The sequence below is a fragment of the Macrotis lagotis genome, chromosome X, assembly GCF_037893015.1.
Source record: "Macrotis lagotis isolate mMagLag1 chromosome X, bilby.v1.9.chrom.fasta, whole genome shotgun sequence".
Classification (NCBI taxonomy): Eukaryota; Metazoa; Chordata; class Mammalia; order Peramelemorphia; family Peramelidae; genus Macrotis; species Macrotis lagotis.
The window spans coordinates 554,633,795-554,646,259 of NC_133666.1; the positions used below are offsets into that span (position 1 = coordinate 554,633,795).

The 12,465-nt window shown below is 34.9% G+C and overlaps 1 protein-coding gene across 10 annotated transcripts in view; it reads left to right on the top strand.

Annotated features, from left to right (window-relative positions):
* Positions 1-12,465, top strand: part of VPS13B (vacuolar protein sorting 13 homolog B) — a 1,326,809-nt gene that overhangs the window by 1,191,400 nt on the left and 122,944 nt on the right. For all 10 annotated transcript variants that reach the window (XM_074200569.1, XM_074200570.1, XM_074200573.1 and 7 more), the window contains 2 exons: positions 8,525-8,706; positions 10,087-10,436. In XM_074200569.1, coding sequence (XP_074056670.1) covers positions 8,525-8,706; positions 10,087-10,436 — 532 coding nt within the window. The remainder of the gene's footprint in view (positions 1-8,524; positions 8,707-10,086; positions 10,437-12,465) is intronic.

Below are 12,465 nucleotides of genomic sequence, written 5' to 3' on the forward strand. Positions count from 1 at the left end.
AAAGCAAGTACAAGTGTAGAATAAAAATGATGCCAAATATTCCCTATTAATTCCATTTACTTCTGTTTTTAGAATAAAAATGACTATGTCCATTCTTAAGCAATTTGGCTGTACCAAGCACCATACTTTATCCTTGTGACTTTTTAAATTCCTGCATATTTTAGTTTCTGAAATTAATACCTGAATCGCTTTCTCTGAACTTTCAGTATCTTGAATTAATCACTCCCTTCCCTTTGCCTCCACTTGCCATTTCATGGGCCAAAATTCTCTTCCCCAGGCCTGACCACCACTCTCTGACTCTTCAAGGTCAAATTCATAACTACTGGAAGGGACTTGAGAGACCATATAGCCTAAACTCTTTCCTTTTTCAGATGAGATGGCCTTTACTGATTGAGCAACCTCCCCTCCAGACATACCACCTTTTCCATTATATCTGGCAGAAACACTAGTCCTTTCTATCCAAGCCAGAAGGAATTTAAGTTAATTTCCTTTCCTGTCAATAGATATAATACCTCTTGATTTCAGTGAAACATTTGACAGGGTCTTTTAAAAGCTAGAAAATGGACCTTAACCATGCCTCTGTTAGGTGGTCTGTTAGTTAGCTCTGATAGTTAAGCTGAAGCAGTTGGCTGGATCTGATAACCTTTCAGAGCTGTTTTCAACCATAGAGATAGATATATGAGGACAAGGAGGAAGTTCCCTTCTCCTATGGGTACCTAAAAAAAAGCAATTACATCTCCTATAGTTAAAGGGTAAAAAAATGTGCCCAGCAAATTAACTTTGTGGAGTTTCAAACCCTTGATAGAGAAATATTTCCTGCTTCTCTACCTCTTTTTTGCTTTTCCTTCAAAATATTTAACTTTGAAGGTCATGATTTTCATCATGTTTGAATGTCTCTGGAGAAAACCATGTAGCCCTCCCATTTGCTAATCTTACCCTTTCAAAGACTGTTGGCCAATTTAACAATTTAAGTCACTGGCTGGCCTCTTTTTCTTCCTACACTGTTCACCATCCCCAGTCCCTTTGCCTGTGTGCAGCCTTCTCCAGTGCCTGGCCGGCACTCCCTTTTCCCTCCTCACAGAATCCCTCTCTCCCTTCTGCTCAAGCTCTGTCTTTAAAGTTTTCTCAGATCCCCAACTTCTTGCACCTTGCTTCACATACTACTTTGGCTTTGACTTTTTAACAATAGAGCACTGGGTGTGGAGTCAGAAAGATCTGAGTTTACTTCTGGCTTCAGACACTTAGTAGCTCTGTGACCTTGAGCATGTCACTTAACCTCTGCCTCAATTTTTTCAACTGGAAAATGGGGACAATATTCGTACCTGTTCCCCAGGGTTCTTTGTGAGGATCAAATGGGATGATATCTGTGAAATGCTTTCTAAATACATACTACTTATTTGCTGATATATAAATGTTTTTTTATAACAGGGCCTCTTACATATTAATCCTTTCATAAATATTTGTTGCATTAATTTTTTAATATAATACTTTTGGTTACCCTTCCTTTTGAATATTCACTTTTGTCTTGGCTTCGAAGATACCAAAAAAATAATACTGATTTCTTCCTGTACTGTAACTCACCTATCTCTATTTCCTTTTCTGACTCACTTTTCCAAGATTCTGCTATCAACTTTTTCCTCTTTCCTTTCCACATTCTTTCCGTTGGCATGCTCATTTCTCTTCAACTGTCATTTCTTTTTTATTGTTGTTTTTAATTTTACCATTTTTCCCCCAATTTCACTTCCCTCCCCCCACCCCCCACAGAAGGCAGTCTGATAGTCTTTACATTGTTTCCATGGTATACAAGTGATCAGAATTGAATGTGTTGAGAGAGAAATCATATCCTTAAGGAAGAAATATAATATAGGAGATAGCAAAATTACATAATAAGATAACTTTTTAAAATAATTAAAGGTAATAGTCTTTGGTCTTTGTTTAAACTCCACAATTCTTTCTTTGGGCTACAGATGGTATTCTCCATTGCAGATAGTTCAAAATTGTGCCTGATTGTTGCACTGATGGAATGAACAAGTCCATTAAGGTTGATCAACACCCCCATGTTGCTGTTAGGGTGTACAATGTTCTTCTGGTTCTGCTCATCTCACTCAGCATCAGTTCATGTAAATCCTTCCAGGCTTCTCTGAATTTCCATTCTTCCTGGTTTCTAATAGAACAATAGTGTTCATAACATGCCACCACAAACAGGGCTGCTATGAATGTTTTTGTACAAGTGATGTTTTTACCCTTTTTCATGATCTCTTCAGGGTTTAGACCCAGTAGTGGTATTGCTGGATCAAAAGGTATGCACATTTTTTATTGCCCTTTGGGCGAAATTCTAAATCGCTCTACAGGAAAGGGTGGATAATTTCACAGCTCTACCAGGAATGCATTAGTTTCCCAGATTTCCTACAGCCCTTTCAACACTGATCATTGTCTTTTCTGGTCATATTGACCAGTCTGTGAGGTATGAGGTGGTACCTCAGAGACGCTTTAATTTGCATTTCTCTAATCAGTAATGATTTTTCAACTATCATTTCTGAAAAATGATTCTCAAGTCTTCATTTTCAGGCCTGACCTTTTTCCTAAGCCCAGCTCCTCATCTTAATCTTCATCCTAGGTTTACCCATTACCAGGATGAACTCAGGTAAGACACTTGCCTTTTCTGCAAAATAGTTTGAACTCAACTATCTTTATAATCCTTTACCACTCTGCATCCTTTGATCCTATGGTCTTTCTCCTAGGATAAATTCATCTTACTTAGGTGTAGAACTGGTCATTTATTTCCTTGTAAAAAATTCTTTTGTGGTCCCCTGTGGTCTCCATTCTAATAGGGGGATATGACACATAAATAAGACACAAAATAAGTTATTAAGAAAATTGGTAGTGCTTTCTTTCACCATTTACTTTAATTTTCCACATTATATTATTTTTTTTTAGGTTTTTACAAGGCAAATGGGGTTAAGTGGCTTGCCCAAGGCCACATAGCTAGGTAATTATTAAGTGTCTGAGACCAGATTTGAACCCAGGTACTCCTGACTCCAAGGCCAGTGCTTTATCCACTGCACCACCTACCCCACATTGTTATTTTCAAAAGAAATATAGAATGCATGGTCTCCTTCAGTTATTTATTAAACATTTAAACATCATCATGCATCTTCTTGTCTATTCTACTAGCTACAGAGCTGGAATTTGTTGGATAATATTCTTGTTCCTTTAGTTTCATAACCATTTGGGCTATAGTGGCATATATTGAAACAGCTTTGTTTTATTTTTTAAAAATTTAAATATTTTATTTATTTGTTTCTCAGACTACATACAGTGATAATCTTTACCAATCTTTTTTTTTTGCAAGGTTTTGAGTTTTATATTTTTCTCCCTCTCTCCCTTAAGCAATCTAATATAGGCTCTACATTTTTTACCATGCTAAATATAGATCCAAATTGATCATGTTTTGAAGGAAGAATCAAATTCAAATGAAAGAAAAAAAAATTAGAGGAGAGAAAAAATGACACTATATAAGACAGCTTTTTAAAAATTGAAGATAGCTTTGGTCTGCATTTAAACTCCATAGTTCCTTTTCTAGATACAGATGATATTTTCCATCACAAATCTCTTAAAATTGTCCCCGATTATTGCACTGATGTAATGAACAAGTACAGCATGATTGATCATCACCCCATGTGGCTCATTTCACTAAACATCAAATTATATAAGTCTTTCCAGGCTTTTCAGTACTTCAGTACCATCCCTCATGATTTTTTTTATAGCACAATACTGTTCAGTCACATACAAATAGCACAATTAATTCAGCCATTCTTTGATTGATGGACATCCCTCAGTTCCCAATTCTTTGTCATTTTTACCCTTTTTCATGATATCTTCAGGACACTGACCCAGTAGTGGTATTGCTCGGTCAAAGGGTATCCACATTTTTATTGCCCTTTGGCCATAATTCCAAATTACTCTCCATAAAGGTTGGATCAATTCACAGCTCCACCAACAATCTATCAGTATTCCAGTTTCCCCACATCCCCTTCAACATTGATCATTTTCCTTTTTAGTCATAGTGGCCAATCTACAGGTGTGAGGTGGTACCTCAGTGTTGTTTTAATTTGCATTTTTTCTAATCAATAATGATTTAGAGCAATTTTTCATATGACTATAAAGAGCTTTGATTTCTTCATCCAAGAATTGCCTTTCCATTCCTTTGACTATTTATCAATTGGGAAATGACTTGTTTTCTTATAAATTTAACTCAGTTCTCTTTATAGTATAGAAATGATTCCTGTGTCAGAAACACTAGTTGTTTAAATTGTTTTCCAACTTAATGCATTCCTTTTAATCTTGGTTGCAGTGGTTTTGTTTTATGCAAAAACTTTTTAATTTAATATAATCAAAATTATCCAGTTTGTCTTTTATAATATCCTCTGTCTCTTCTTTAGTCATAAACTGTTCCCCTTTTCATAGATATGACAGGTAAACTATTCCTTCTTCTCCTGAAGAGCTTATAATATTATCTTTTATGTCTAAATCCTGTTAGATTTTTCATTTTTAAAACAATTTGATATATTATCCTTGAAATTCTTTTCCTATATAAGCCGGGATTCTGTCTACCTGAATTTTTGCTTTCCCTTCTACTCATTGGGAAAGGAATTTTTACAGTAGGGTTTTGTTTGTTTTTGTTTTTTTTTTCTTTTCCCTCTCAGTAATCAAAACCCTTCTAAAACTTTGTCTCTCATTTTTTCTTGTGCATCCATCTACCAGTTTTTTTGCATCTTAGAGAATCCTTTTGTTTTTTCTCTTGCTGCCTCTATAGTCTCTATCCTATTTTTTTTACTCATCAATTTATTAATTCCAAAGATATTTATTGAATGCATACTATGTGCAAATACTCTGTTAAATGATCTGGATGACATACAGAACAAAACAAAAATACAAATGCAACGAGTAAAAAGAGGGTCTTGCTCTCATTGAACTTCCAGTCCATTAAATTAGGAATAGCTTATCATTATTTTCCCAGAATACTGAATGCTACTTAGCTAAAGATTCTTAAAGTAACTAGAGGATTGCAGAGAAATTCTAATTCTCTGTTATATATTTCCTCCTTAGAAACCTTATGGGATTATTCTATTATTTGAATTAGGTATAAAGGAATCCAAGAAGTTTAGCTTTGCATCTGAACTTCTGGATGTTTGAACTAACTACTGAATCTTATGAGATCAATTTATTATAAGTCAAGAGGTTTTGCTTGCTTCCAAGAACCATCATTCAGCATGTTAGGAACCAGCAGCACCAGAGAATACTGTGAACATTGGCAATGACCCATGAATCTGACCTGTTTTGGCAGTCTGGTGGGAAAAAGGGGAGTGTTAAAATATAGATGTTCGAAGTTTGGAAGGTTTGGATTTTTTTATCTTTCTATGCCTGCTGCCATAATTGTCCCATAAATTTTGTTTCTTCCTTTTGGTGCTTAGATTAGATTGAAATCTATACATAACTGTGGCCATATAAGAAAATTTACAAAAATATAGCAGCTATAATTAACTCTAGCAGGTTTATCAAGCTCCCATTTATGAACAGTGAACACTTAGTTGTATCCTGCCCAAACCCGCCTATTTTATGTAAATATGTGTAGGCTGTTTTTTATAGACCTTGGTGATGAACAAATTGAAGAAAAATTTGAAAACCTATAGAATTGTTTATTCCAAACATATTTAAATTGAGGCCAGAACACATAATATATGTTTCTTATACTTTTAGAATTGTTCATCTGGATATGATACAGTATGTATATTTTTGGAATAATTATTTGGATTTAAAAAATGGCAAAATTTAATTTAGTAGTTTAAAGTTATTGAAACATTGTTGATTAGTGGTTATTTTTTTCTGGCTTTGAATTCCTAACCACCAACTTCTAAACCCTCTTAAAATGGTATCTATACTTTTTGTCAACATAAGAAAGTTTTAGTGAGAAACTCCTGCATTTCCACAACTGAAGCAGATTGTAAGATTTGTGACTAAGAAGGTAAATCCTAGACATATGAGTTAAGTGACTTAACCCAGGGTCACATGGCTAGTAAGTGTCACTGATGAAATCTGAGCCAAAGTCATCCTGATTCTAAACCCAACACTGTAGCGATTATACCATGCTTTTTTGGCTAACACTGCATTCAGTGTTTTATTAAGCTTTTGTGTTATATATTCCTATGTTCAGTGTTCACAAAAGATGCCAGGATAGAACTTAGAAAAATTTTCCATAGTAGGAATTGCAATTAGTAAGGGGAATATCCATCCAAAGCATACTTCATATTACTATTTTATGACTGATCTACAAAATTTATAGATGTGTGTTTATACACACATGTATATCTCCATTTATACATGTTTATATACATATATGTTTATTCATCTGAAATTAATAAGAAAACCTAGAGTAATCATACTGACATACATATATTAAATTTACGCATGCTTTACATGAATTACATTACTTGAATTTTACCACAGGTAGGTGATAAACTTTGAATAGAAGTATATGGAAATTCAAAGGCAAAAACACTTATAACATTCATTTGTTCCTAATATAAAAGCAATGATTTTGCTTTGCTAATGTGAGTTTTATATTGGCTATAATAAAAAATTATTAGCAACTTTATTTGGGGGTGGTTATATTTTTAGAAGGAAAAGATTAGATTGCTATGATGTATATATAAAGACACACACACACACACATATATATATATATATATATATATATATATATATATATATATATATATATATACATGTGACTGCTAAAACAACTTTATTGACCTATCTAGATAGATATATAGATATTTATTGATATATATATATTTACTATATATGAATATTAATAGATGCAGATCTATGTCTAGATGAATATATTTATCATTATAGTGAGAATTTCTTTTTGGTTTGAATTAGACTCAGTAACTACTGAAATCCTTTCTGATTCTGTGGTATATGGTTTATGTGAATACATATGTACAAAAATACACATGTACACAAATACAGGTATATTTATACATATATATTTTGTGTATCTTCTGTTTTACTGCTCTGAAAGATGTATCTTATAAAATAAAGGTGTGTTAACACTGCAATACAGAATCCAAGTACAAATAATCCCCCCAGAATAAGCACTCCACTCATTCAGTATTTGTTAAAAGATATCCCCATTCCTTTTTATTTATTGTTTTCATTCCTATCTTTTAGAACTCTATTCAAATTTAAAATAACTCAAGAAGCATTCATTGTTTAAGCATACTTATCCCATACTAATCAATCTTTTGCTCCATGTATCCTTAGCACTTATGGATTCAAAATATTAATTTCCAGTCATTGATTTTTTTCTTTATAGCATTCTTAAATCTTTGTGGTGTATATTTTATGTCTCTCCAATTAAACTATAAATTCCTTAAGGCCAAGAACCTTCTCCTTTACATCTTTTTATCTCCCAACAGAACTGTGCTGAGTGTAATGGATCACTCTCCTTTGGGGATTAGGCAACCAGCTTCATGGAAAGTTGGTGTGGCTAGAGTTATAGCCATGGAAGAGGAATTTCAAAGTTTCAAGGGTCATCAAAGCCATTATCCCCCAACATAGACTAAATAAGAAGGATGATAACACAGAGTGGGGAGGAGGCAGTGAGTGGCAAAACAGTGAAGTACCATGACCAAATAAAATTAGTTTGAACATGTACTGTACTCCTGTTCCACTTCTCTCTTCTTGTTACAAAATCTCCCTTCTCAGTCTGCTATTACATATAATATTGATTTCAATATGATTTTTTTCCATATAAAAATGTTGGGGACAGGAAGAAGAAGCAACCATATAATGGTTCATCCTCTAGCCTTGGTCCTTTTTCCTAGGACACCTAGACCAGGGGTCAAAGCAGAAAAATATTGTTGAAAGAATTACTGGTTGAGGGCAGAGAATGTGGTAAATAATCAGGAACAATGGATAAGCAAAAATTCATATTTAGTTGGTATTGGAATTCACTGTGGTTCTTGCAGCAGCTCAAGTTAATGGAAAAATTAATTCACATTTCCAAAATATACATTACTTAGGGCAGCCTCAGAGTTTTGGAGTGGGGAGACAACCTAGGAATAGGAATTTATTGCAGGTAATTCATGGAAGATGATCTACACATTCATTATCAAGAGATGACTTCAAAATAATAATTATAGGGGATTTTTTGACATAAAATAACCATTGTTTTAACTTTTTGTTGTTATTTTAAAAATAAAAAAATACATAAAACCAGTTATTTTTAAAGTGATATAAAACCAAAAGTAGTGAACCTTCTTCTTTAAAAAAAATGCTTATTTTGGGGGTGGCTAGTTGGTGCAGTGGATAGAGCACTGACCCTGGAGTCAGGAGGACCTGAGTTCAAATCCAGCCTCAGACACTTAATAATTACATAGCTTGGGCAAGTCACTTAACCCCATTGCCTCACAGAAACCAAAAAAAAAAAGAAGAAAAAATGTTTTATTTTCCACAGTTCTGAAAGTGAATCTGGCTCTCAAAGTGCTTGTGATCAGCTTGTAACACCAACAGCCCTGGCTGCGTGCACACGTGTGGACTCTTGCTTTACTCCATGGTTTGTGCCATCCCTCGCTGTCTCTCTCCAGTTGGCTCACCTCGAATTCCATTTCTGTCATCACCTTGATCAGCTGGGCACAGGTATTTATTTGAAGATAGAATGCAACCCTTTGAATCTTTCTTGTTTTGTTTTGCTGGTTCTTAGTCATCCTGCTCATTAACAATTGCCCTGGTAACTTACAGGAAGTGCAAAGGAGAAGGGTTTCCATTTCAAATTGATGCCTTCTGTTGCCTCTGTTCGCAGCCTTCAGTGCTCAGAGGGCTGTGGTTGCCGATTGGCTTTCCCATGGGACTGAATATTTTTAGAAGTGCCATTCATTTTCCCTGGAACAGTGAGGAGCATTGCCAAGTCTGTCCAGCAGCAGTGGCTACAGCCACATGAGGCAGCAGGCATGTCCAGCAGGTGTTCCCTCTTTTTTCAAAAAGCTTATAGATCTTTTGTGTTTTCCACCACCATTGAGCCAATCCATTTTACAGTACTCTTGAAATGCTTTCAGACTTTGGAGCTTCTGTAATAAGGATTTTTGAGAAATCTATAAGAATTACAGGTTTCACTGTTATTCCAATTATAATCTTTTTGAAAGAGATGCATCTGTTTTTGTTCAGTGTGCTGTGTCATTGCATTAATGGCATGGGCATTCCAGAAGTACTTCAGGATATTGCCTGATTTCAAATGCAGGAACACCATCTATAAGAGATTGACAAATATCTCAGATAACTTGAGCAGTTTTGCAAATTTTAATTTTAATTTTTCTACAATTCATGAGTAACCTCTTGAAAAACTTGCTAATGTTAATGTTCCCAATCAGATAGATACTTGTAAATCATTTTTGACTGGACTCTACCTTTCTAGTTAATTCATTTTGATGCCAGGTGTTAGGATTTTCAACTTATACACAATGGAAAAAAGCAAAAAATCAGATTAAAATCAAACACAGCTGCTGGTAAGCGTACTGCTTTTTTGGCAAAAAAAAAATAAAGGGGGAGAGGGGAATTAAGCTTCTTTTAGAAAACATTTCTTGAAAAATGTTTTTGAGAGAGGTCAAGAAGTGTATGGTAGTTCTATAGGACTCTCCTTACCTTTTGAGAACTTTTTTTATTTGGAAGTCAGTATTCCTCTATGAGAGTATGGGAATCACAATGATTGGTACTGATGGGAGAGGAGAATATGCTAACTGGAGCCTCAGCAAGACTTTCTTTTCAAACTTAAATCCAGATACAAAATAGACCGTTTGAAAAGGGAACATATTGTCTTAAACAAATAATAGGCCCATATTTCATTTTAAGGGAAAAAAAATTGAAAATTCAACTTCTTAAGTGATATCTAATCCTGTGTAATATACTGTTTTCTTTTTCCAATGTAAAACTTTTTTTATTAACTGAAAGCTCATCTAGTTTCCCCTACAATGTTTGGTCAACTATTCTAAACTTGTTTATCTTGCTTTTTTGTTTTCTTCCCAGTTTCACCACAGTTCCTACAACCATTCATCTCTGATAAGAATGTGCCTCCTGAGCTCGAATACATGATTCTCTCCTTTAGAGAACCACATATTTATCTTAGGCAGTGGAACGATGCATCCATCTGTCAGGAGTTCCAGTTTTCTACTCAAGCGGATTGCAAACTTCTGGAGTGCAGAAACGTTACTATGCAGAATGTGGTGAAACCCTTCAGTATCTATGGACAGATTGCCGTTTCTAGTGAGGCCACCGAGAAGCTTCTGGATTGTACTGTGATTGTTGATTCTATATTTGCCAACTTTGGGCAGCATGCAGTTCATTCTCTAAACACCGCACTGCAAGCCTGGCAACAGGTATGCACATTCCATACTGTTTCCAAAGTGACCGTGTTTAATTTTCAATTGGACACTATGTCAGAGACTTAAAACCAAACTACAGTAGGACAGAATGAAGTGGATGGGCAGTCTAATATCTGGCGCCTGTCTCCACACTGGCAAAGCAACCCACATTATTTTTTAAAACTCTAGAGACTATGGGTCCTCTACACATGCATTGGATATTATGCCCACATTTTTGTGACTAATGTGCCACATCTGTGTATAAAGTACCCTATTCCCCAGAATTTTTTCCAAGTACTTTCTAGTTTCAGTTTGCCAAAGTTCCAATCAGGCTCCTCAGTGTAATCTCAGGGACTGGGAGAGGAATGCAACCCCAATGTGAGTCCTCAGCATGTTAGGCCCTTCATGTTTTCACACACCACAAGGCTGAATGCAGTACACAAGTGCCATGTAGTTTCTCTTCCTTGCCTCTGTTAGCTTTCCATTCTTTCAGGTACAACTAGGAAGCTTTCTGCATGAATCAATGAACCTCCCCACCTCTGCTGCTTCTTCATGATATTTTTTCACTTTTTTGCCCCTTTCCATAAATCAACCTATACTGAAAAGAGGTGAAACGTTTGTGATGTCTAGCCCATTTAAATTTTCATGGAAATAGGGTATCTTCAGTTCCCTGTAGCATAAAATTCATTTAGCTATGTCTGTGACAGTAACACAGATTTCAGCATAGTTTTGTGTCCTTTACTAATTTTTAGTGTAATTTTAAAAATAAAACTTTTTCCTACTTAAGAACAGACAATTACCCTTCTAATATCTTTACATACAGCATTTTGGGGTTTCATTTCCCCAAGTAAAAAGGTCTTCTGTTCAGGAAGTCCTTCAATTCTCTAACTTCCAAATTGTCTTGGGAGCAAATCATTCTATTTCTTTGCATGAAGACCTATATAAAGCTGAGGAATTAATTACTGAACAAGGCACTACAATAGCAAAGTAAGAGAAGATAAAGCATCTGCTTTATATTAAAAATTCTTTTTTAAGGGCATTCCATGGTTTTCTTGTTGCAGAGGACATGCGTAAAACAAGAGCTAGTGTGATCTAAATCTTTACAGCTGGTTCAAATAGCAATGTGAAAAAAATCTTTGTAGCTCCAATTTCTGTTTTTTTGTCATATTCTGAACAATGTATTTAATAAAAAACAAAAATAGAAAATAGAAAAGAGTCATTGATAGGGCATTTAAACCCAGGATATTTTTTACTTAGCTTCAGTGCCATTCTAAGAAGACCCATGTGTAGGCAACTACTGCAAAATGGCCTTCAGAAATCTCGGTTTCCTCTCAGGGTAAAGAATTCTCTTAGACACAGCTATACATATAAATAAAATATGGTGCATAAATATTTAAATGTTTTAAACCACATCAGAGTGTGAATGACTGACTGACTAACACGGTGCCTTGAAGGAGTATTCTGAGTTGGAAAAAAATTGAATTGTATATTTGATTAAGTAGAGCCATATGTCACGTAGTATATTGCTGACAGGTACATTCTATGAATAGTTGGTTCTGATTTATACAGGGATTTGGCAATGTTAACATGAGCCACAAGAGAATATACTTCTGTAATTGTTGCTGTAATTTTCTCGTTTCCTCCCATGTCAAGGGTACTTGCCACCATGTTCTAATGTGGTGGGCATCTAACCTTATGCATTCTAAAGTAAATTTAAAATGTACTCTTGAAATCACAAGATATTTGACATGGAAATAGACTCATGAAAGGTTCTTAAAGACATTATTTCTAAAATATTCTGTGTATGCTTTATCTGCTTCAGAAAGAAAGTACAATTTCCCAATCACAGGGTTTATTGTACAGCCATATTCATATACAGTATGATTGCTGCCAACCAGAATGTGAACTCAATAAGCAGGAGAAATTATTTGAGTTTCTACATATTTGTACTGGATTGCTATCTCAGAAAAATAATTTTTTAGATAATGCCAGACAATGAAGCATAAAGCCGTTTGGCCTTGCACCTTCAGGTCAATAGTTTAAG